Here is a 26,911-nt window from a genome sequence, read left to right on the forward strand (position 1 = left end):
ACACGGGTCAGGGGCATCTGGGAAGTGGGAAGCTCAGTTTTGAAAACAGCTCTATCAGACAGCTTCTAGGCAAGTCTGTAGAGGGCTTCTCTTCTAAAGATGGGGAAGAAGAGTACACCAGGAGAGGCGCCCTCCTTCCACAGGCAGCCCTGGTTACACAGTGAAGCAGTGCCCGCCATGGCCTCTGCCTCAGTTCCTGCCTCCCAGTTCCTGCCCTGACCTACCTAAGTGACTGAGGGAAGAGCTTTCAGATGAGACAAACCCTTTCCTCCCCCAGTTACTTTTGGTCTAGATGTCTACCACAGAAACAAACCCTAAGGCAACAACACATACTTGAGGTGCATGCATAAGGTTCATCTCAAGCAATCGCGTCTGTAAAGGGCCTTCAGAGGGGCGATTATTCTTCAATGCGTCAAGTAAGAAGGCTGTACATTGTTGGATTAGATTGTACTCCATAAAGACATCCACAATCTATTAAAATAGAAAATCAATAAGACCACAGAGTGAGTAGTGTTGGGGAAAATATGAATAAACAACACTGTATGCATGAAAAGATCATGCTAAACTATTTTTTACACTAATAAAATCTTACTTAAAAATCCCTAAAACATTACTGACGACACACACATAGAATCGACATGATCTTTTTATATGTAAAAATGCAAAGGACAAATATGAGGCTTATTTATTTTTACCAGGTTTTTAAATTTACTTATCATGGAGGTGTGAGTATATCACATACACTCACGTGATGTGAGTTTTTGCATGCATGACTGCACGTATATCACATGCATGCCTGGTGCTCACAAAGGCCAGAAGAAGACATCATATCCCCTGGAACTAGAATTAAGGATGTGTGTGAGCCACCACGTGGGTGCTGGGAATCTTGGGTCCTCGGCAACAGCAACAATGGCTCCAAATTGCTGAGCATTCTCTCCAGGGCCCCAAATACCAGATTTAAAGAATATCATTTGATAACCTAAGTTCATACTTAAGTTGCTGGAGAAACCAGGTGTGAGCGTCTACTAGCTTACACCTATACACGCCATACAGGCCGGTGTGTGGGGGGAGCAGTAGGAAGTCCCGACCAGCCTGGACTACTGTGAATTCAGGGTTAGGGAGCTAGATAATGAGACTCTGTCTCAAAACAAACTAAAGTTATTGAAAACTCAGGTGCTTTGAGTTATGGTTTTAAAAAAGCTTAAAAATAAAAATCAAATGATGCACAATATGAAAAAGTGCCTTACACACTCTATATGACCCCCCCCCCCGCCCCCAGTGGCAGGCACCACTGTCTGCGTCTTATCATTCGTATGGATCACTTTTGGCCTTTGGTATTTGGCCAAGATCAAGCATTTCATTTTCACATATCCTTCCCTAACCAAAATGGTATGTGTTTTAAAAAAATTATCTGCTGTTGTAAATCAAAATAATTTTTGTGTTTATGAAAAGAATGAGAAGCACTTGAATGCAGGCCTGGTCACCTGAATGCAATCAGGCTGCAAAAAGAACAAGTCTCACAAGCCGTTCTCTGACCTCCACACACATTCCAGGGCACGCCTGTGCTGCATTAATACACTAAATTGTAAATATTTATAATTTAAAAACTGTTATAAATGGTGTCTTACTGCTTATTCTTCTGCAATGTGTTCTGGCAAGACACTCAGGGTTTATCCACTCAGGCATACATAACTGCCATTTCTGTCAGCTGGAAGTTTGTAAAAGTCAGACCTCCCACAAGCTCCAACTCCACCAAGTAGTTTTAAGATGCCATTACCTGGGTGATATCAGCAAGAGGCTCTTCATCTTGAACCAGCATTTGAGCAAACTGCTGTCCTTGATCTGGACTGATACGCATTACATTTCTCAGGAGAAAGATCCAGTCTGGAGTATATCCAACCTACAAGTACACAGACTTCAATCATGCCACAAAGTTTCATTTGTAAACCATTTAAAGCCTTTTCTGTAATAAAATATTATTAACAGAGAACTACTGGTGAGCATAAAACTTCAAAGAAGACTCTGTGATGACATACTTGCCTAAAGGGTGACGTGACTTTATTTTTCTTGTCAATGAATGACAATTTCAAACCCTATACTAACCCTGTGTGACATGTCTTTTACCTCAGACTTGTGCTTGCTTTCATGTATTAACATTGGAGATGGACACTACAAATGACAGTTAAGAAGGAATTTTTTTTTTACAGTTTACCAAGTAATCCTAAGGTTAAAGAAATCCACCAATAAAAACGAAGCAAGTTAAGGCTAATTTCTCTCAAGTTGTTGTTTAATGAGTTTGTGTTGGTAATTTGTTAGACTGAACTCACTTTTTTAGCATACAAAACAATCTTCTGGACTTGACCTGTCTCTGCAAAGCACTGGATGACTTTATTCGGAACATTAGCCCTGAGGTACACACTAAGTGCCAATGTTGGATCCACAGATTTTACAAGATCACCCAATTCTTCAGAACATTCCAGCTGCAGAAGAGGGGGGAAAAAAAGTTAGTGATGCATCAGCTGTTTTATAAACGAGCAGTTGATAACGTTTTCCTATAAATATAACTCATACAGAAGATACTGGCTCGTTTTGAGATTGGCAAGCATACTATATGCACAGTAACAGCTCTGTATAATTCTCCAGAATTCCTCCTTCAACAAGGATTTTGCTTTTAGCCCACTTAGATTTTGCTTTCAGATATTTTCTACCACCTTTTCAGCTGGGTGTATATAACCCCAGCATTTGGGAGGCAGAGGTGGGCAGATCTCTGTGAGTTCAACGCCAGCCTGGCCTACAAACAGAGATCCAGAACAAGCCTTGTCTTGAAAAACCAACCAACCAACCAAATAAACAAACAAACAAAAAACTCCAAAAAAAAAAAAAAAAAAAAAAAAAAAAAAAGACAAACAAAAAAAAACCCCCCCAAATCCCTAAAAAAGTATTTTTCTTAATAATAGAATCTTATATATCTTAGATATTCAAATATTACAGCCAAGTTTCCAACGTTTCAAAAATAATGTCACCATTTTGTTTTTTAATTTGTGTGTGTGCCCACAGAGACCAGAAGACTAACATGTGGGGCCTCTGGAAGAGTAATGCAGGCTCTGAACCACTAAGCTATCTTCTCAGCCCCAGATAAGGCAACTTTTGATGCAGTACTGTCAATGAAAATCACCAATGTCAGTTGGCCTGTAATGTTAACACTTGGGAGGTTAAGGCAGGAAGGAGTTCAAGACCTGCCTGTGCCACAAATAGAGATACTGTCTCTAAATAAGTAAATCAACTAATTGCTCAAAGTGAGCCAATGACCCTGACTTACGTAAGAATGATAATTTTAAAACTAAGACACAATCTTTACATTTCAAGAGCCCAAGAGCCATCATTTATCTTTCTTGTATAATTTTAGGATTAGAGATGGATGGCAGGACACTAAATTTACAAAGTCAAAAAAAGATACAAATTTTACAATTTCTAGGAGGAATACAGCAGATACTCCCACAAATCAGCTTCCTAAGAGTTCTGCCTTCCATAATTTTTTCTTTCTTTCTTTCTTTCTAAGTTTTGAGAATCAGGGCCTTGTATATCCTAAGTAAGTTAGTGCTCTAACACTAACCTGCACTCTTTTCATTTTTTTTTCGGGGGGGGGGGAGGGGGGGACATAAAGTTTCACTATGTAGACCAAGCTGGCCTCAAACTCAGTCTGCTTGCTTCTGCCTCTAGAGTGCTAATTATGTATGCTGTATAGGTTTATGTATATATATACACACATGAATGCCAGAAACTATGGATGTCAGCCTGTCCAATCCCCATGGAAGTTATAGGTAGCTATGAGCTGCTGACGTTTGTGCTGGGAATTTAACTTGGAACTTCTCTAAGAGCAATAAATATATATTCTTAACCACTGAGCCATCTCTCGAGTCCCAGTGGTAACTTTTTAAAAAGAATAGCCCTTATGACTCAGTATTCAAAGTTCTCAATTTATGCATGCTAACTAGTAGACAATGAAGACTGCTTCCTACAAATGAGCCTTGTGTAAATACCAACAAAAGGTAATGATTAAACAATTAACAACCTATTACATAGTCAACTTAGTTATCCTGGCTGTTCCCATCCTGTTATCTTATCCAATTAGGACAACTGTCAGATGTGTTGGCTTGGCTTTTCTTGGTATGTACCAAGCCTCTCAAGTCCTAAGTACTATACTCTAGTACCCTGTAAGACAAGACTAGCAGAGACAGGTTAAAAACAGGAACTCAGACTCCAGAATGTACCAAACACTACCAATATACACTGATATGCTACCTCAGTCCCTGACATGGCTTAAAACATGGCAACTCAATACTGTTACTTTAGGCATGAAGGCTTTTCTGTGTAATTGTTTAAAAAGAATAAATATAAGTCATTTAAAACTTATTTGTTGACCTACAAATAATATTTATTAGTTTTCATTCTTCTACATAAAAATGTGCTCTACAAAACAGTATAAAGAAAAAGTGCTGAATATAAAAACCAAAAATTTCCCCCCAGGCAGTTCAGCTGCCAAGCCTGAGGACCTGAGTTCACTCCTCATGACCCATACTGAGTATGCAAGCTGTTCTCCGACCACAGACATACACCATAAAACGCCACACAGGCTGGGCGTGGTGGCGCACACTTTTAATCCCAGCACTCGGGAAGCAGAGGCAGGCGGGTCTCTGAGTTCGAGGCCAGCCTGGTCTACAGAGTGAGTCCAGGACAGGCAACGCTACACAGAGAAACCCTGTCTCAAAAAAAAAAAAAACCCAAAAATAAATAAATAAATAATTTCAAAGAGGGAAGAGAGCAAACAGGAACTTCTGGGCATGTATATCAAGTGTTGAACAATGTCAGATACACCTGACAAATATGCCTGTACAATGAAGTAAGCTTCTCATGTGAGAATTTTCCAGGGCCAAAAGATTAGTAACTCACTTCTGGCCTAGTAGTTTTGACTACCAAGCAATAATCTTGGATCATGTGTTGAAACGCCAAGGTCTGTTCTTGTTCTATTTGCACAAGCAACAAATAGCAGATGGAGATACTTTGGCAGAAACCAACAATTTTAACTTGCTAACATGGTATTTAATCAAAGGAAAAGTACATTAATATAAATTAGAGTACCTTATCTTCTTTCAGCCATTTTTCCAGAAGTTGTTTCCGCCCTTGCTGAAGGACAGGTCTACACAACTCTAAGGATTCATATTTGTTCAGCTGGCCCTGGTCCAAAAGGATTCCGAAGTACTGAAGTAGAGGGGAAGTTTGACCTGGCTGAGCTGGGACACTCTGGAATCGGCGGATGGTGTCTGGAGTACGAAGGATTCCCTTAAGAAAGAAAGAAAGAAAGAAAGAAAGAAAGAAAGAAAGAACGAAAGGTAGGTTAAAGACTCCTTGGTGATCCAATCACACCGCTAACCCTTCAAGCCTCTTACATCAATTTGAGTGGCGCAGGCTGACCTAGGAATGCCACATTTCAAATATTCACCTATGGTGCAAAGAGTCAATAAAAGTCTGTCACATGACACAGTTATTCAAAATCAGAAACTTGCCAAGGTAATTATGTCAGTGCATGAAATAATACGCACAGAAAGTCTTCCCCAGGGAAGAGCACAGCACAGCAATTGGTTATCTACTAGCTAATGGTCAGCTAATGTGCATACACACAAGTAGGATTACAGACTGGTCAGGGCACATTTATATATTCAGGAATATATACATATACATATACTTATATATATATTTAACAACAACCAATGAAAAATCATGAATCTGAAAGAGAGCAAGAAGGGGTATATGAGAAGGCTTGAGGTGGAAAGAGAAGAGGAAAATGATGTAATTATATTAAAATCTTTAAAAAAAAAAGTGAAAAGGATAAGAACAATCATGAAACAGTAACACTAGTGATTAAATCAAGTTCAATTAAGCAGATATTTCAACACTGGTTAGAAATGCAACATTATCAATTCAGTTCAACATAAACTAATGCAAAGGCTTATGGGAGAAAATTTGGCTCATCTTCTGACAACTCTACAGACTACAAATTCAAGAGCATTGGTTTATTGATTAACTTTTCAAATTAAAATAGGAAGCCATCAACCAATGAGGCCAGTGTTGTACTTAACTGGACATAGATGCGCCAACATCAACCACAGGTGTATAGATCTACACAGCCTTCAAAGATTCTGGGTTTCTAAATAACAAATCTAGAGACACTGAGAATTAATTACCATATTCTATTAAAGGAAAAGTGTTAAGTGGAAGGTAGTCAGTTACTCTTAAAAAACTGGTTCCTCTTCTGGCAGTATCAGAAACAGAGACTACTGAATACCACAACCACAGCAACCTCAATTTCCTAATCTTTACCTTTGGTGCATTAGCAGCCACCTTTGCAGCCTCTGAGTAGTTTCCCTGGGCAAAAAGAGCATTAAATTTCCGGGCGAAGAGCTCTTCAGCACCAGCTAAGTTGTTCCGCACAGCCATTCTCAGAGCCAAATCAGGGTTTTGTAAGACATTGGTGATGTAAGGAATTATGTTTTCTTCTTCCACACAAACGGACAGAACCTGCAATTTTACCATCAGAGAATAGCTGCAGTGTGTTAAATTTATTTAGATTAAGTCACGAGGTAATTGGTTATTCTAACACTTGCTTGTTTTGCTTCTGTGATAATTCCTAGGACCTTTGGTGCCAATGCTCACAGTGTGTGGTGAAATTGCAGACGGAGCTCTGGGTAAGCATCGCCTTTAGCATCGGCACAGTAGCAGGGAGAAGGACGCCCTCCAGACTCTGGAACTCATGCTTATCAAATCATTCCTAACTGACTCATTCTTGATTTTTTTTTTTCCCCATGAGAGACACATACAACTGAATAGAGCGATGAGAGCTACTTACTTTTCAAAACTACCTTTTGCTGGTGGTAGAAATACAATTAAACAAAGATAAGTCCCCTTTTAAAAGAAGACCAGTGACTGAGACAGCAAGCAACTTTAATTCAGTATGATACAAAACATTACAAGGACTTCTGGTTCAGAACGCAAAGTACCTGAGCCTGGAGCGGAGGTAAGAGACAGAAATGCCCCCACCAGAAACACCACTATCAAAGACTAACTGGCTGAATAAGAAACCTTTACTTCTGGGAAGAATACTAATCTGGAGGAAAACCAGTAAGTGACAAAACCAATACAATACTAACTTTAACAGTTTTAACCATCTGAGAAAATAAAATACTTCCTGGTAGAGTTTTTCCTTAATTTCAGTACGATACTCTTACAGAAAGAGAACTACTTATTTGCTGTAAGAGTTATTAAATGTCTCAAATTCAGATCAGCTAATATCAACTGGCTGATACACTACCCAACTGGGTAACTTTCCAGACACCACAATAGGTACTTTAGCATATGAATCTGACATTAAATATTTAGTAATACTTAAGAAGTGGTGCAGGTAGAATTCTTATCTCTACAGCTGATAGGTCCTGTCTTGGAGATAACAGGAAAAGAACTCCTAGAAAAAGGAGTTTGTCAAATTTGAAAGTAAAAACAGGGTTTTTTCCCCCCAGCGATTTCCTTTTTTGATAATAAGAATTTAAGTGCTTAACTGGCTCTACAGCAAACAGTTCCTGTAAGACAGTATTAGGAAGATTTTGCAATTATACACTGTAGTGCTTATATATTTTGGTGATAAAACATTTATTTCAAAGATGAAATTTAGTGCCGGTTGCTCTTCCAGAATACCATGATTTGATTCCCAGGATCCACGTGATGGCTCACAACCATCTGTTACTCCAATTCCAGGAGTTATTGTGACCTTTTCTCATCTCCGTGTGCACCACATATGACACAGACACACAAGCAGGCAAGATACTCAAGACGTATAAAGTAACAAAAACTAAATATTGATTCACGCCACTTACTAGACCTAAAAATAATGACCAAGGTAAATATAACTAAGTCAATGCAAACCCAAGTTAAACAATAACCTTTTTTATCTTATTTCATGACTATTTTGTTTGCTTTCTATTTTTTGAGACAGGCTCTCATGCTATAGCTTTGGCTGGCCTCCAACTCACAGAAATCCTCCTGCCTCAATCTTCCAAGGGTGGGGAATAAAGGTATGCACCCATGCCAGATTCTACATAACAATCGTTTATTTATTTAAATTATATTTATTTAGCATGTGTATGTATGTGCACATGCATAAACACATAACATGTCATGTTTGTGGAGGTCAGAAAACAATTTGGGGACATCAGTTCTCTCTCCTTCTATCATGTGGTGACCAAACACAGGTCACCAGGTTTGGTGACGAGCATGTCCACTAGCTGAGCCATCCTGCTGGCCCCTAGTCTTTCTAAATAAATTATATTATGTATATTTGAAGTTTATGAAACGATTTCATATGATAAATAGTAAAATGGTCATAATAAAGAAAACTAACATCACCTTGCATCTTTTAAATTATTTATTTATTATGTGTGTGCATTTGTATGCTTTGATTATTTTATATGCATATATGTATATGCCTCTGTTACAGGGCACATACAGAGGTCAGAGGAAAACATGCCAGAGCCCCTTTCCTTTTAACATGCAGGTTCTGGGGACTGAATTCAGGCCATCAAGTTCGGTAACAAGTGCCCTTACCAGCTGAGCAACTCTGCTGACCCTCACATGAATTTTTGTTTCGTTTATTAATGAACAGTTAAATGTTTATTTCTTTTATTTTTAAACCCTGGAGGCTGAGATAATGCCTCTATCCATAGTGAAAGACCTTTTCTCAGGAACTAAAGTGGAGGAGGTGCTGGAAAGACAGCTCAGTATTATTGAGAATGTATTGCCCTTGCAGAGGACATGGGTTTGGTTCTCAGCACCCACATGGTGGCTTCACAACCCTCTGTAACTCAGGGAATCTGCTGCCCTCTTGTGGACTCCATAGTTACTGCATATATACAGTGCACATACATGCAAGCAAATCACTCAAGACAGATAAGATAAATCTTCCGGCTTTTTTTTTTTTCCCCGTTCAAAATCAGGTAGAAAAATAACAGACATGTGTTACCAACCTCTCTCTCTTCTCTCCTCTCTCCCGCCCCCCTCTCTCTCACACACAAACACAAACTCCTCACATGACACCATTTTATTAGCTCTAATCTTCATGCTGAGCTTATGTCAAAACCTCTTCATCATTTTGTTTGGTTTTAGAGACAGGGTTTCTCTGTGTAGCCTTGGCAGTCCCGGACTCGCTTTGTAGACCAGGCTGGCCTCGAACTCACAGATCCACCTGCTTCTGTCTCCCGAGTGCTGGGATTAAAGGTGTGCAGCACCACCATGGCTGGCTAAAACCTGTTAACCTCACAGAAGTTATTTAATGTCCTTTGACCTTCATCTCTTTTCTTCTCTTTGCCTTCCCCTTGTAGAAAACAAAACAAGCCAAGGATAATGTATTGCTTTTCTTTTCTTTTTGTTTTTTTTTTTTTTTGAGACAGGGCTTCTCTGCGTAGCCTTGGTTGTCCTGGAACGCACTCTGTAGACCAAGCTGGCCTTTAACTCACAGAAATCCACCTGCCTCTGCCTCTCAAGTGCTGGGATTAAAGGCGTGCGCCACCACTGTGTGTCTGAGAATGTGCTGCTGAAATGCTTAGGCTTCAAGGCTTTCTTACTTGTCCCTTTCTGTTAACTCCTATTATTCCAGCTGTGGCCTCATGAGGTGCAGTGACGAAGATCGTTTCCCCACTGATTCTGTTCATGTAGATGCACGTGCCAGTCTCAAGGTCATAGAGGTGGATATAACCATACTTCGTAATCAAGAACACCACGTCATGCTTTTCACTGATCTGAAGAGAGAACATGAACACTTTCTATAAAACTCTGACATGAAGCTTATAAGATGTGAATGAAATCTGCAGGACAACAGAGAACATAATTCTGAGAACCCAAGATAACTCAATTATTATATAAAAATAAGAGCATTATTTTACCAAGTTTTATTAATAATTTTTATTTTACAGCAATTCTTTTAAACACCACTCAATCAACTGAAAACAGAATTTAAAGTAATTTAAGGTAAAAAGTTTTTAAATCCATTTATTTGATAAAATACCTGCATTGCAACAGGAAAGTCATTTTGTGCTTCTGGAGGAAAGAAAACATCCACTGCCTTTTTCGGAAAGGGCTGGTTCCCTGTGGGTGGTGTGCCAACTTCAATGATATGTAACTGTTCAAAAGAAAGTAAAATCTTCTATCAATCTAAATCACGTATCAATTGGTCACTGCAAGCTTTCTGATGCCCCAAAATGGAAACCACCGATACATTCTATAATCAGTGAACTGTATTTCATCTGTCTATACTGTGGGTCCCTCCTCCATCAACTAGAACTGATTGGGGGTGGGGGATGATCTCAATGCCACACATTTACTGTATGATCGCTTGTTGTTGTTTTGAAACACGGTCTTCACAATATAGTCCTGGATGGTCTAGAAATCAGTATTTAGACCAGTCTGGCCTCGATCTGCCTGCCTCTTGCGTGTTGGTATTAAAATGTGTGTGCCAGCATACCCAGCTATGTATCATTCTTGAAGTGGAGAAATGACAGAATATAGGTTTGACTATAAAGTCATGATGGGGCTGGCAAGATGGCTTAGCCAGTAAAAGCACTTATGACAGGCCTGACCACCTAAGTTCAATCGCTGGAAGCCATGTGCTTCTGGAATTTCAGCACGTTTAGGACTAAATGAAAGGCAGAGACAGAGGAATCTCTTTGGGCCTCGTAAGTGCTGAGACTCAGATCACTACAATCTCTTTTCATTCTTGAAAACTGCTTACTAAGGTGATGGGGTGCATAACTATAAAACATAAAACAAAGATGGGGTTGGTCTTTTTCTGACTTGGGGTCAGAGAGGAGGGTAGTCAAGTTCTGGTAGCAGGTAGAGCCAGCCTTCCATTTTAGAGGCAGCCAACAGCTGTTTTCCATGTCTCTCAGAGCTAGGATACAAGCCATGTGACTTTGCCTATACTGGACTTTAAAGAGGGAGCTCAGGACAGCAGGTTATTTTAAGCCTGAGGGAGAGTCTACTCCAGCAGTGAAAATAGCAGCAAACTGCGTCACCAGGCACCCAGCAGTGCAAGCCTAACGAAAGCACAGCTCAGAGTTCTGCAGCATGATTTCTAGTGGAACCCTGGCTAGTTGGCTCATTTCTCATTTCCCAAGGTTAGTTCTACAGCTGTCTTAGCCAATGCCAGGTATCCGATATCCTGTCGATAAATTTTTTATACTCTAATCAACCAGACCTTGTTTATGCTGTCCTCAACTAAGACTTCAAATACACAAAGTACGTCCATATACACACAGCTAGGAATGAGACTCCCTAGCACGCACTGCTGTCCACACCATCAAGTCACCAGGGAACTTAAAAAGGACAGCACCTAACAAATCAGACTCGGGCAACACTTAACGAGTCAGATTCTTGACATTTCCTGTACACACAAAAGGGTATTTTACAATTGTATCATTCTATACAAGCGTGAAGTGAAAGACACCAACAAAAGCCTTTGGTAAAGACCATCAAAGAGCTCGGAGCCGGCACAATGGTATAAAGGCCCGAACCTGAGGCAAGAGGACTGACTTCAACGCCAGCCTAGGTTATTTAACAAGACAATGTTAAAAGTAAAGTCCACAGATGGCAGAGTAAGAAATAAAAATATTAAAACAACGCCACCACTTTATACAAGTATTACTTACCCTACATACTATTTGTGAGTCACCACAAATCTGAATACTATGAAATTAAGGAAGAAAGGTGACTATTTTGAGCTTAGATGACAAAAACCAAAACAGACTCAGTAAAATAATTATCACACACAAAACTTACCTTCCCTCCTGCCTGACCCCGTACAGCAAAGCAAAATAACGTTGACTCTTCTGCATTTCCTTCCATCTTAAATTGTGCAAAGCTAGCTGCATGTCCCTCAATAGGCTGAGACACTTTCCTGTCTACAGAATATAGCTGCATAGCTCCAACCACACGATTTTGCTACAAAGGACAAACAAAAAAACAAAAACAAAAAACAAAAACAACTTTAGAGATCCAATGACCCAGTAGATCTCAGACTCAGTTAGCGAAATAGTTACAATACTTTGCTATCTTCAGCAGGATTTAATTGTTAGTTAGTCTCTCAATGTAGGTTTGCTACAACATAAGTTAAGTTCAACTCTAAATATTATCTTATTAAAGCTTACTGTGAATGTATAAAACACGCCTCACCCTATCATCTGTTTATACCACCTTAATACAATAATACAGATTCACTTTGCAGCACAGCACACTGACTCCGTAATAAATTCAAATCACTCAAGCTTTCCTTAATCTGCAAGAGTGAAAAACAACTAGTGAGAGAACTGAAATTTCACGTCAGGTTAAAGGTTTAAATCAGCAATCACTTTTTTTTTCTTTTTTATTAAAAGAAAAAGTTATTTCAAAATAAGTCATATTCAACAAGATTGGGCTTTAATGCCAAGTGTGTGTCAAACAAAACAGTTCCCTGGACCACACTTCTTTATCAGAGACTAAAGCGTATTACCTGTGCAGATATGCCAGTGAGAAGCAACCACTTTTGCTTTGCATCTGTGCGGTAATTGATGATCTGGCATCCTGCGAGGCTAGAATGGCGATCAAACATTTTCACTGGCTGAGACTCTCCTTCCATACTCCAATGATAAACTGCATTATCCGTAACAAGAGCAACCGTATTCAAAGAAATCCATTTCCAGAAGGTGACATCATCAGTCATGGTATGGGCCTTCATTTTACTTTTCATTTCAATGTTAAATATCTGAAGAGTTTTTGCAGCTAAATACAGAATTAAGAAATAATGAAAAAAAGCAAAGTTCAAAATGAATTAAAACCTAGCTAGACTAGTCCTTAAGTTCCAAGTAATGTGGTTTTTACCCTGAAACTAATAACTAGCTACACAAGTCACATTGCTAGAGCTACAGCCACTGAAAAGTAACAGCTGAGACCAAGCAAACCTATCTATACCTACAGTCTTAATCAAAACCCTTTACCTCTAATGAACACATCTGCAGTACTATATAAACATATGGTGTTTACAGGATTCTACATCCCAAATGAAAATGAGACAAAAGAAGCAGCTTTCTTATTGATTAAAAAAACAAACAAACCTTTCACTATATACTTAGTTCACACATAAACTAAGGTAGTTTATATATATAAGACAAGGCAAATCTAATAAAAACACAGGGAATAAATATCCACTTTTTAAAATGCAGTCATCTCTCACCCAACTCAAATTTGTGGAAACTGCGTTTTGAAAAGAAGTTGTGCTTCAACTTTGCTGGGTCACCACAGTGCATGCTACATTTAACTGGTCTAAGATACAAAGGGGAAGCAGAAGTGATGGAGAAAGGTGAGGGAGACAGGGAGGGGGACGGTTTGCAAATGCTGTTAATATACTGGAGGTGAGAACAAAGTTCAAGCTTCATCCAGTTATGACAGGAAGCATTTAGTAAAAAGAGGTGAAAACTGCCTTGAATGTTAACGGTCCAGTCAGATCAAGGCTTGTACTTGTCATTTGAAATCTACCACAGTGAGAAGTGTGACGTCACTAATACCAACAGAGGTCAAAGCCCACAGCCATGATGGGCTATGAAGATTAGGCCTCGTAGACTAAGGACAACTCCAGCCCTGAGACACAGAGAATCTGGATCCTAAAGGACAAAAGCTGTCAGAGTGAGAGAGTGACAGGGTAGGTGGGAACCCAGAGCTCTGTGCCACAAGCCCGTCTCACAACAGTAACAGAGCCTCCTTCTCTAAGACAAAGCACGTGACTCCCATCCCACACAGCTTATAACCCACCAGACTCAAGAAATTGCGGAAGTTATAGTCCTGTTTATAAAAAGAAGGCATGAAGTTTAAGCTGGCTTCAGGGGGAAGCAGAATTTTACAAGAATTTGCTTTTCTTTGCTGCATCTGCCAACCTCTAGATAACTAGACTTTTCTTCTGTTTTACATGAAAGGGGCTGGACTATGTGTGAGTGTACAGGTCTGAGGGAGGGAACAGGACATAACAGCTATGATGTAGACAACACACGGACACAAAGTATAACACTATTTTACATTGCTATGTTTTCACTTATTCTTTTTATAGAACAGGACAATGACTAGCACAATCTAATTGAAGGTAACTCACCATCTGCACACATAAGAGAGCATTAAGAAATGTGATAAGATAACAGTAACATTAAAAGTAGAAAAGAATTTGGCAAAACTTAACTGATGGCCTTTAAAAAGAGAAGGGCAACGGACAATAAGCACTTGAATTCAAATTATTTAAGGAAGCTGAAGGGCATTTTAATACTTTAAAACGTAATGTAATTTTAATAAAAGAAAAACGAATACTGTCACAAAATATCTGGTTCCAGGTAAAAGGTGGAACATCATTCCTGAACATGAGATCAACTTTTGCCCAACACAAATTCTGATGATTGACTATGCTATGCCTACACACACACACACACACACACACACACACGCACGCATTCCCAACCTGCCCACATTTATTTCCTAGCCAGTAAGATACTCCAAAATATCCCAAAACCTGTAACATGAAACCAGATTAGTGGTGCTCTAGAATGTGAAATGCTCAGCAGGGAAAGGCCGTTGCTGCCGAGCCTGCCCTGGGACCCAACTGGGGGAAGCAGGAAACAGATGACCTCCACATGTACGCCCCAAACAAACACTCAAACTAAGCAAATAAGATGTTCTTAAGAGAATTCTAAAAAACTCCCCATAGTCAAAAGGTTCTCAATACTTCTAGACCTAAGCATTTCTTTTCTTGTTCTTTTTTCTTTTTTTCTTTGATTTTTCAAGACAGGGTTTCTGTTTTAACCCTGGCTGTTCTTTAATTCATTCTGCAGACAAGGCTGGCCTCGAACTCACAGAGATCTGCCTGCCTCTGCCTCTCAAGATTAAAGGCCTGTGCTATCATTGCCCAGTTTAGACCTGAGCATTTCTAATAAGAGTTATTCAAGATGTATTATTAAAAATTAAATGGGCTGGGCATGGTGGCACATGCCCCTGATCCCAGTACTAGGGAAACAGAGGCAGGTGAATGAATCTCTTTGGGTTTGAAGCCAGCCTGGCTTGAATAGCAAGTTCCAGGACAGCCAGGGCTACAAAACAAATGTGAAGAAAAGATTAGTTTAAATGTTTGGCACCAGCTAGGTGCAGTAGTACACACCTTTAATCTCAGCACTCGAGAGGCAGAGACAGGCCTGTGAGTTCGAGGCCAGCCTGGTCTACAAACCAAGTCTAGGACAGCTAAGGGTGGGGGTGGGGTGGGTGGGGCAGAGTTCAGCACCTCTAAACACTCATCCACACTTTTATAAATTACTGAGAAATTGAATTATTTTTATTATCAAGAAAAACAAGGACTGGGGATAGCTAGCTCACTGTTAATCATCTGCACGCCTGCCTAGAGTGTGAAACATCGGGTCCAGTCCTTACTTATAGCAAAAAGGGAAAAGGAGGCAGAGTTTTAAATGCCATTTCAGGGTCCAGCAGTTTGGCACCTAGTCTTGTTAGAAACTTCTAGCACACCTTCACTCTAAAGTTCAAGGGGAAAGAAAATAGGTTGTCAAGATAACGTGGGACTGTTTGACTCTATTTAGATTGACTCCCTGTGGGAACAAGTCAGTTTGACTGGGCCTTGTTGCCTCTATTATCTCAGTTACTCAAGAAACTCAGGCAAGAGAGTTCCAGGTTCAAAGCCAGCCTGGGCAACAGAGCAGGACTCAACTACAACAAATGAACCAACAGACAAACCAGTGTGCTTGGTATTCATCATCTTCACCCCTTCCTGTCCCCATTCTGACCATTGTGAGCTCAAGCACTCGGGAGGCAGGGGCAGGTGGATCGCTGTGAGTTTGAGGCCAGTGTGGCCTACAAAATGAGTCCAGGACAGCCTAGGCTACACAGAGAAACCCTGTCTCGAGGGGAAAAAAACAATCTAAAGAATAAAAGAAGAAAAAGAAGAAAAAAAAAAGTATAGAAAGCAGCTGAGCACCACAACGAACTCTGAAATGTTTAGGTCCTAATACTGTTATGACTTACACAGGATATTACTTTTCATCCCCCTGTACAGAAATGCTTTTAGCCTTTTATTATAGCAGTCATAAACTTAAATGTACTTATCCTAAAACTTAAAATTATTCCAAATACATCTATTCTAAGACATTTCACAGAAACAGTACATGTAAAAGTCGTGAATGCCAACTCAAGTTGAGGAATAATCTCAACTTTACAGATCTAAGTAAATTTACTCAACATGCTAAAAGAGAAGGTGCAAATCAATAACTTTATTTGCATAAGTACACATAAGAATGTCAAGAAAACCACCCACAGTCTTTATACCTTTCAGTGCGATCACTTTGCTGGCAGGGTTCATGATGGCACTGTCTGCTGAGATTGGTCTTCGAATTGGATTATTTGGGTCATTCATGTCAATGATCACCACCTGGGCCTGCTCTCCTACTTTTTCTCTAATGCAGATGAATTTGTCTGACTCCATAGTCAGGGTACTGAAGCCAATGTTCGCTGGGTTGATACCCTGGTTCTGGAGCTGGAAAAAAAAAAAAAAAAAAAAAAAAAAAAAACAGATCGCATTGCCAAATCTATAATTAAATTTGACATTTGCCTATTAAACATCACTATGAATCCTAACTTAACCATCAATGTAAGCCCAACAGCGACAACAATGAAAAAGTAATACATCTTTCTCAAATGTGGCAGTCAATAGTAGTACAACTTCCCATGGCAACTGCAGAGACGGGGTTAAGGAAACAGCAACTCTGAGAGCTGGCATTTGTAGGTCAAGGGATTTCAGGTCCTTGTGCTTCCTGATGAATGTTAAGAACTTTGAACCACTGAACTTCCCCCTCTGCCTCCCACTAACGTGTAGCATAATTATCCACTGCATCAAGCTTCAGGGATCTGTAGTTTAAGGTAAAGTATTATTTTTAAAGGAGTAAAAGATTTAAAAGGTCAGAATTGTTTATCTGAAGAAAGAGACTAGCCTGAACAAAGTTCTGCTCCTGTGCAGAGTCAAAACAAGCTCTCCAGGAGGGTCTTTGTCAGCAGCCTCCACAGCTAGACAGGCTCTTCAAAGGAGCCAGTTTAGAGAAGCATATGCTAAAGACAGGGCTGTACAAATACTACAGGGAGCTACAAATACTTTAAAAATCTCACTGAGACTAGGAAAGGCTTGATCAGAGACTAAAGATTATACAGAGAGGCAAGACAGAATTGCTTGCTTGACAAGCTAAATTTACCTCATAAGAATCCTGAAGTTAAAACATAGGTAGAAAGAGCTACTTAAGAACTGTAACTACTTAAGAAAGAAACTACTTAAGCTGGGCGTGGTGGCGCACACCTTTAATCCCAGAGCCCTGGAGGCAGAGGCAGGAAGATTACTGAGTTCCAGGACAGCTTGGTCTACAGAAGTCCAGGTCAGCCAAGGCTACACAGAGGAAAACCCTGTCTCAAAAAACCAAAACCAACCAAGCAAGCAAACAAAGAACTGTAATAGCTGGGTTTGGTAGCACATGCCTTTAATCCAAACAGAAGCAGGAAGAGATCCTGGGTCTGAGGCTAGCCTAACCTACAGAGAGAATTTCAGGACAGGCAGGCAGGCAGGCAGGGTTACAGAGAGAAAGTCTAAAAACAAACAAAAAAGAAAGAAAGAAAAGAGAAAATATGCTCTGTATAAATCGCAGGTACAGCCAGGTGCGGTGGTGCACGCATTTAATCCCAGCAATCGGGAGGCAGATGCTGGCAGATCACTGTAAATTCTAGGCCAGCCTCGTCTACACAAAGTGAGTCCAAGAACAGCTAGGGCAACAGCGAAACCTTGTCTCGAAAAACAAAAACAAAAATAAAAAATAAATAGCAGGTACTACAGTATCTGTTCACCAAACAGTGGCTCAATAGATGGTAAATCTTTGAAACCCAAGTGTGTGAATACAGAAGTCACCTGTTACTAGAAAGATCTCTACTAGGGTGGGTCCCTAATTCTCTGGATAATTAAATCCTTCTAAAAGAGATTGCCCGAAGGCCTGGTTCTATTAGCTTTGGCCAGAGCATTCTCTATCCTGCCCTCTCGCTACATTGTAGTAAACTGAGAAAAGACCCTTGTCCCCAGCTATGCAGCTTCTCTTCACTGCACTGGCTGAGCAATGTCAGCTGTATCCTACAGAATTCATCTGTCAAACTCTTTTGTTACCAATAAACAAGCCAGGATCTGAGTAAGGTCGAGAAAGAGACCAAGAGGCTCTTTTATTTTCACTTCCCTTTAATTCCCCAAATACTACAGGTATAACCAGTAATAAAATGTAGTTGTAACTCACACAGCACCACAGGGCAAAGAGGCAAGCAACTATCTAACCATTAATATGCACGTGGCATTCAAGCTTTACATTAACCAGCACTAACCAGCTTTACAAGCGCAAGATGTGCTGCAATGCCAGGCAAATACACAAGCTATAAAATAGGTAACTTATCGTGAATGTTGTTACAGTAAGCATATGAACTGGTGACATTAACTTTTATATCTACCTTTAATTTCAGACCTGGAAAAAGACAAATGGAAGTTGCCCTCAAATGTACAAATGGATTATGAGTGAGATTCAGAGAGAAAGTTTTTTCCTTGGATAAACTAAATAATCCAGCATGTTTCCGAGGAAGAATACACATTTGTTTTTCAGACTAGAGGACTATTAGACTCTCAAAGGATTGATGCGGAGTTTCCTTCTCAGTAGCTGCAAAAAGTATTCCAAAGGCTCAGAGCTCATGTAGCTATACATAGAAACACAGCACACCAGCTTCTGAATTACTCTGTGAGAACTCTAGGACTAACTCTCTACCAAGCCTTCACCTACTACACTGTTGAATTTCAGTCATCACTGTTTAATTTCTTTAGTATCTGAAAAATGTAGGCTTATATAAAAATGTTAAGTCAAAAAGTAAAATTAAGAGCTGGAGAGATAGATGGCTTAGAGATTAAGAGCACTGATTGCTCTTCCAGAGGTCATGAGTTCAATTCCCAGCAACCACATGGTGGCTCACAACCATCTATAGCAAGATCTGGTGCCCTCTTCTGCTGTATACAATAATAAATGAATCTTTAAAAAAAAAAAAAGTAAAATTAAAAACAAGGTAACATAAGAAGCAGGACATAGTGATTGACACCTGCAACTCGTGCACACAGGATGGTAAAGCAGGATTGCCAGGAGTACAGGAACCCGTCCCAAATATGCACAACAAGGGGCTGGATGATGGTTCCGTATTAAGACAATTGGCTGCTCTTCCAGAGAACCTGGGTTTGAAGCCCAGCGTCCACATGGCAGCTCATAACTGCATGTCTGGCTTCTGTGGGTATCAAAAGTGCACATGGCAGGCCCGGCATGGTAGCACAGGTCTTTAATCCCAGCCCTCGGGAGGCAGAGGCAGGAGGATAGCTGTGAGTTCGAGGCCAGCCTGGTCTAAAAAGTGAGTCCAGGACAGCCAAAACTACACAGAGAGACCCTGTTTTGAAAAAAAGATGCCAAGAGGTGGTGCTACGCACCTTTAATCTCAGCATTCAGGAGAAACCCTGTCTTGAAAAACCAAAATAGAAAAAAACCTGAGTGGTGGTTGTACCCACCTTTAATCTCAGCACTCAGGAAACTGAGGCAGGTGGATCTCTGAGTTTGAGGCCAGTCTGGTTTAGAGTGAATTCCAGGACAGATAGGGCTACACAGAAAAACATCGTCTGAGGGGGGGGGGGGGAAACAACAAGAAAGGGAAAAGAAAGAAAGGAACTGTATAGCCAGGTTGAGGACGACATCCCATGGAGTACGCAGAGCTCAGTCAGGATAGTAAGCTGGGTCTCGTGAAGCACAGGGAAGGGGAGGACAGGGAACGGGGAGTCCATTATAAACTGAAGAATGAGTCACCGAACTCGGTATTTTAAGGATAATGGTGAAAGGACTTGAAAATACTCAAGTGGCTGGATTTGGTAGCTTCTAGCTGTAATCCTACTTACTTAGGAGCTGAGGCAGAAGGATCCTAACTAAGTATAAGGTCAACCTGGGCTTTTATCACAAGACTCTTATTTCAGGAAGAAAAAAAGACACGGACAGACAAAGCGAGAACAAGCGAACAAGCATGAGAGAGACAGCAAGAAAGAGTGCACGGATGTGTGTAAGCGAGCGAACTAAATTCAAACTAAAATGATTAAATATGTTTAAAACACACTTAAATGATGACCATTTGTACAACTAAACAGGAAACTGCTCTTTCCTTGAAAGTCTTTCCTGGATGTTTGCAAATGTCAGGGACCTCAAGGCACCTTTTGATTAGCAGAAAGGTAAACTTGCCTTCACCTCCACAAAAAAGGTTGGCAAGTTCTTTTCCCTTCCTGGTATTACTTGAGGTAAATGCCAAAATTACTCCCCAAGTGTGCTCTTATTTTCCTGTAATACAGGCAAACAGAAAGATGCCAGACACTAGAGAACAGGGTCAGTCACCATTCACTCTAGGTCCAGCTGAGATGTACCAAAGAATAAAAACGCAGAAAAGGTTCCCATACTATGAAACTATGTCTGATAGTATTTGTACAGATCAAATCTTTCAAGATGTAGCAATGCTTGTCATGTTTTTATTTTCAAAACAGCCAAGAGTCAACTATAAAGGTGTGATGGTATCTGACCTATGCAAGAGAAACTGATGAATTCCGAAGGCACGAGTCCACAAACTTGCATCAATTTTTCAGAAGACACAGCAATATCCTAACTATAGCCAGGTTTTACTAGTCTCTGTTGGTGACTGCGGATGTGATGTGAGTTGCTCCTTAAGTTCCTGCCTCAGTTTCTCCTGGTGATAGACTGTGAACTGGAACTGGAAGCTCTTAGGAGCCCTTTCCTCCTCTCTAAGTTTCTCTCAGTCAGGGCATTTCATCGTAGCAACAGAGAGAAAATTTAGGAAAGCTTGGAAATGTCATAGTGAAGGTCTTTTTGTTTTTGTTTTTTAAACTTCAAAGAGCTCTTATTTAACTGTTCTGAGGAGACTTTATAGAGAAAATGAATTTGGATTCACATGCATATAGCACAGCATTCAAATGGTAAATAAAGGGGGGCTCACTACATTCCTGAGACACCACTCACCCCCATCAAGCAATTAGGAATACTTTGCCATAGTACAGCTAAGCATATAATTCAATTCTCTTTCTTTCAAAAAAATTAATAGGACAATGAACAAAAGTATACTAATTATCGAATGCTTCTTTCTAGGAAATACATGATCTTTGTAACCTGTAATTTGATTGCCAGGCTAGATCTGCTTGCCAAGTGGCATTACCTTAGGACTAAAGCTTGAACTTAGCTGACGAAACAAACAGACTTATCAGTAATCAACCAACTCCAAAGTTCTGAGTACCCTAGAATTACCCAGTTATGAACAGTATGCAAACCCTTTCCTTATGCATGAGGCAAGCACGGTAGCTCACGCCTTTATTTGATCCCAGCACTTGGGAGGCAGAGGCAGGAGGATCTCTGAGTTGAGGCTAGCCTGGTCTACAGAGTGAGTGAGTTCCAAGTCAGCCAGGGCTGTACAGAGAAACTGTCCTGAAAAATCGAAAGAAAAGAAAAAAGAAATTTGGATCAAACTGGAGTTGGAGACACTCCAATCTAAGATTCTGTAGCAACGAAATATGGTATTTCAAGTTTTCCATACTCTGGAGAGCAAGCATTTCCTTCATTCAAGACAATTACAGTAAATTTACATTTTGATTATAAAATTCAACCAGCATCTAAAATGGGTTGCTTTTCTGAGCTCCTCATGAAGAGTCCCATGTCTGCCTGTAGCCTGGTTTTTCCACTAAAATAACCATGGACAACTTAGTATCTGTGTATTGTTCCTTTCTCTCAAACTTTTGGAATGACAGCGCCTGTTCTCAGAGTTCTGAGGGTTTGATGTGAAATGCTAAACACAGCGGCCCCCACCATCAGGCCTTCGGTGACACCATCAGTAACCACACAGCGCAGAGCTGTGGCCCAGCACACGTCAACTGGCTGTCACTGCACCTCACTATCTGCCTCATTCAGCTGTCCATAAGCTGCGGTGTGAATTTTGTCTCACTACACTGATAACAGTTAGTGAGTTCTCAGAATCTTACTGGAGACACTGACATCTACCCCCATCTCCCTCCCTCCCTCCTTCTCTCTCTTTTTTTAAAAAGACAACCTTGCTATGTAGCCCAGGTGCCCTACAACACACTGTGTACTCCAGATAATCCTAGAGGGACAGTGATCCTTCAGCTTCCTGAGGGCAGATTTCAAGCATGAGCTCCCAAGGCTTGCTTTCTTTCTTTTTGAGAACAATATTTAAAACTTCTAATTCTGCTCTCTACAGAGCCTTAGAAGCCATGCCACATAATTCTGCTAAGTCACCCTAGGTAACGGTTTAGTAGTGTACAGAGCAGCACTGCTAAAGGCCATCACAACCGATAAATGTGTCCAGTGTTGGCACTGGAAAGGAAGCCAGTAAAGCTAATGTCATTCAAGTAGACAATTAGAGTAAATTTCATAACTTGATAATAAAGCACAAGTGGCATCACAATTAATTGCTAGATTCCTCATAAAGAGTCCAAATGTCTGGACGGGGCCCTAGTGTTTCCACTAAAATTGCCACGGACAAGTTAATATCTCTGTATTGTTTCATCTTAAACATTTGAAAAGACAGCATCTACTCTCAGAGTTGTAAGGATTTAATGTGAAATGCTAAAACTAACACGAGGTTAGTTTCCAAAGCTTCTTTCACCCTAAAACACAGAGGAAAAGGAAATTTGTGATGCAGAAAACTCAGCTACAACTTTCATCAAGTTACATCATAAGCAGTGAGTCTGCTGCATATGCCCCCTATCACTTTACAGACACCTTGCACAAATAAGACTCCAAATGGAGGGGGGGCATGTCACAAGACTATACAGAACTCCACCTATCCAAAAATGCCTTTGAATAAAGCACATTCTAGGTTTTAAAAATCTAAAGGCAACTAGGTCTTCTCATGCAAGTCAACCTGCTGTTTGAGTTATCTTTTGACACAATCAACACCACTGGGTAACTGATTAAATCTGAGCATAACCACGCTCCATTAAGTCACAACTTCCTAACTACAGCTTGGTTTTTTGGTTTTCTGGTTTTGGTTTTGTGGGTTTTTGTTTTGTTTTGTTTTTTGAGACAGGGTTTCTCTGTGTAGCCTTGACTGTCCTGGACTCACTTTGTAGACCAGGCTGGCCTCGAACTCACAGAGATCCACCTGCCTCTGTCTCCCAAGTCTATAGCTTGGTTTTGAAAGATGTAACTGTAGGTTTGTTTGGAAAGATGGTCTAGTTATTCTCAAGTAAACCCACACTATAGCCTATGCTGAGAAGTATCACATCTGCCAATCACCTTTAAGTAGTGAAGACACTGCAACAAAAAGCCGTCAAATGAAGTACAGTGGTAACAGGCTGGTGAGGGGGTCACGTGTTACTGTGGCCTCAAGGAGGCTAAGGCAAGAGGATCACAAGCTTACCGCAGCTTAAGTGTCCAGGTGAGAACGCCCTCCCTCCCCACAGTATTCTACATTTAATGAGTATAGATAAAGCCTGGCCTGGAAATTCTCTCTTCTATTCTTTCACCTTTGTTCTAAATCGAAATCCATGCAAAAATGTTTTTAAAAGAAAACTTTAGACAAACTGAAAGACAGAGATCTGGCTGAGATTGTGATTTAAGCAAACCAAACACCAGTTCATGACACACATTTGGACTATTTTGCAGAAACTCAGTTGTTAAGTATTAGTGGATATATATATATAGTGTTCTTACTTTCTAAAGACACATCGTCAAGAATTTAGAGGTGAAATACCATAGAAACTTGAATCCCTGTAAAATGTTTAAGCAAAATTTAAAAAAGTAAATAGAGCAAAATGCTATAAAAATCTATCTAGATGGTAGCTGGACATGTAGCTCAGTTGGTGGAGCGCTTGCCCGTGCAGAAAGGTGAGCCAAATCCAGCCAGTCCCCACGGAGTTGGAGAACAGCAAGTAATGTGGCACCCAACATGGGTACTGGAAATCAAATTCAAACCTTCTGAAAGAGCAGTGCACACTCATAACTGCTGAGCCATATCTCCAACCCCTAGCTTTTTTGTTTTATTGAAAATAGGGCTGGGGTGTGGCATGGTGATGCAACCCCTTAATACCTGAACTTGGAAGGCAGAGGCAGGCAGGTCTCTGTGATTTTGAGACCAGCCAGAGTTTATATAGTGAGGTCCTGTCTTTAAAACAAAAACAGAAAAAAATAAAAAATAAAAAAAGGGGAAAACAAACAAACAAACAAACAAACAACAACAAAAACAAAAACAGAAACCCAGTTACTGACTTAACACACACCAAGCATTAGGATCACACATGGACACTATTTTAGGGAGCTCTGTCCTTCTAGTTAGTAAGCTCTAGGACTACAGCTTGTTAGACTGTTCTCAAACAGGCTGGTGTGAATACTTTTCTACCATTTCCTAAGTAAATTTGCTGGGACAACTGCTTTGTTCTTGTTTTCCTGAAAGGAACAGTTAACCCTTGAGAAGCCAAGGAACCAGGAATCTCAGAGGTAAGTCAGCATCAGAATATGCAGCGACTGAAGTGTGAAACATGGTTAAAGGATCACGCAATCTGGCAACACACATGAGAACAAACTGCCAGCAGAAGGCATACAACCAAATAAAACCAAACTACTGTCACGTCAGACAATCCCCACTAACACGATGCCTCAGTCTCTACCATCACTTGCAACTGTATTTGTCTACTGAGTAACAGGTTCATCCACCCAGCAGTTCTTACATCTGATCAGACAGGAAGAAATGAATCACAACCATCTTCTCTGTAAGTACACTCAAGGAGGATGTGTCCCACTAAATGCCTCGGAAACTTGGAACAGAGCTCTTTAGCAGCTATGTCAGCTGAAAACTCAAGTACATTAAAGCTTGCATTTCTGACAGCGTTACTTAGGACTTAAGTTTCACAACTACTGCTTGGCACCACACTTTTCAGATCCTTCTTGTTTCATCTGAAAACTGACAGTATCAGCAAGTATGCACGAGCATATATCCGTTTCAGACAAAAGTTGTTTTCTCAATGTTCTATGTACACTCCTGTGAATTCTTGTAGCATGGAAGGACTTACTACGTAGAAACCGCCAATGTAACAGGTCAACAGTTTTAGATGCCTGCGGCTGTTTTACAGTCATTATACCACCATTACTTCACAGTGCGGGTATTTTAAAGCATGTACTTCAAGACTTATTTAACTTCCCACCTAGCCTGCGTATTTCATTCAGTCTAATTTCCTCTGCAAACCCCAAACATCCTCTATCTTCCACCAGTACTAAACACACTGGGAAAATGCTGAGCTGTCACGTCACTGAGACCTTCCTGGAAACTAGAGAGCACAATGTCAGAAACTGCAGTTGCTGTAGTTTGCAGGAAATGAAGAATAACGCTGAGACTGCAGCAATCCTTGGCTTATTCCATCAACAGGATACCGGCCATTGTTTCTGTTGGCTCCACAAATTTCAAGGAACAAATAAGAACACGTTTAACCTTTGCTGATCCCACACTTAAAACCAGTAGGTTTTGCTGGGTTGTGATGGCAAATGCCTTTAATCCCAGCACTTGGGAGGCAGAGGCAGGTGGATCTTTGTGAGTTCGAGGCCAGCCTGGTCTACAGGGTGAGTTCCAGGACAGTCAAAGCTACACAGAGAAATCCTGTCTCAAAAACAAAGCAAAACAAAACAAAACCCCCACAGATTTTGCAGGATGGTAGTGAGTGGTACACGCCTTTAGTCCTAGCACTCAGGAGGGGGTGGATCTTTGTGAGTTCAAGTCCAAACTCAACCTGGTCTACAGAGCAAGATCCATGACAGGCAAGGTTACACAGAGAAGCCCTGTCTCAAAAAAACAGAATAAAATAAGCATACAGGTTTGTTTCTACTCCAGGTGAGCCTTTTAAGGAGTCACTATTAGGAGGGCTTCTGGCCTTGAAGTAAATACAAATTGAATACAATACAAGCAGAGAACACTCAGCCAGAGACAAGGATTGCAAGTACTAGAGTCTCTTAAAGATCTCCAGAATGTTTCCTACTTAAAACCTACTACTGCTTGGGATTAAATAACAAAACAAGGGCTGGAGAGATGGCTCAGAAGTTAAGAGCACTAGCTGCCCTTCCAGAGGTCCTGAGTTCAATTCCCGGCAACCACATGGTGGCTCACAACCATTTATAATGAGATCTGGTGCCCTCTTCTGGTGTTCAGGTGTACATGCAGACACAACGTTGTATACATTTAAAAAAAAAATGCTGTATACATAACAAATAAATCTTTAAAAAAAACAACAAAGAAAACCCAAACCTCTGAAATGTATTCATTCATTTAAAAATTCAATAATCAGATGAAACATTTGATCAATTTTGACCAAGCTCCAGGGAATATAGCAAGTTTTTTTTACCCAAAATCTTGAAGATGGAAATGGTATTCCAAGATTATGCCCTTTCTCGTATAAATGTCACTGTGCAGGTAAAGAACACACAGAGGAGGAGAGGGGGCTTATTTCAAGGGCTCAAGAATATAAAACTTATTGCCAATGTAAAGACCCTCAAAAGCAGAGACAGGACTATAGTTCAGTGGCAGTGTGCAAAAGCAAGCACAGGGCCCTGGGTTCAGTCCCCAGGATCACACATAACAACAACATCACCTGCACGGCTGATGTGAACACAGCTGGGCAGACAGCAGTCTCCTGGCATGACTATCTAAAGCT

The 26,911-nt window shown here is 40.4% G+C and overlaps 1 protein-coding gene across 1 annotated transcript in view; it reads right to left on the reverse strand.

The window, feature by feature from the left end:
- Nucleotides 1-26,911, reverse strand: part of Cltc (clathrin heavy chain) — a 64,307-nt gene that overhangs the window by 26,639 nt on the left and 10,757 nt on the right. The window contains exons 2-11 of the mRNA XM_051158218.1: nt 16,438-16,645; nt 12,587-12,855; nt 11,878-12,039; nt 10,109-10,222; nt 9,669-9,842; nt 6,379-6,576; nt 5,140-5,340; nt 2,328-2,480; nt 1,778-1,900; nt 334-471 (exon numbers count right to left, since the gene is read on the reverse strand). Coding sequence (XP_051014175.1) covers nt 334-471; nt 1,778-1,900; nt 2,328-2,480; nt 5,140-5,340; nt 6,379-6,576; nt 9,669-9,842; nt 10,109-10,222; nt 11,878-12,039; nt 12,587-12,855; nt 16,438-16,645 — 1,740 coding nt within the window. The remainder of the gene's footprint in view (nt 1-333; nt 472-1,777; nt 1,901-2,327; nt 2,481-5,139; nt 5,341-6,378; nt 6,577-9,668; nt 9,843-10,108; nt 10,223-11,877; nt 12,040-12,586; nt 12,856-16,437; nt 16,646-26,911) is intronic.

The sequence above is a fragment of the Acomys russatus genome, chromosome 16 (genome assembly GCF_903995435.1).
Source record: "Acomys russatus chromosome 16, mAcoRus1.1, whole genome shotgun sequence".
Taxonomy (NCBI): Eukaryota; Metazoa; Chordata; class Mammalia; order Rodentia; family Muridae; genus Acomys; species Acomys russatus.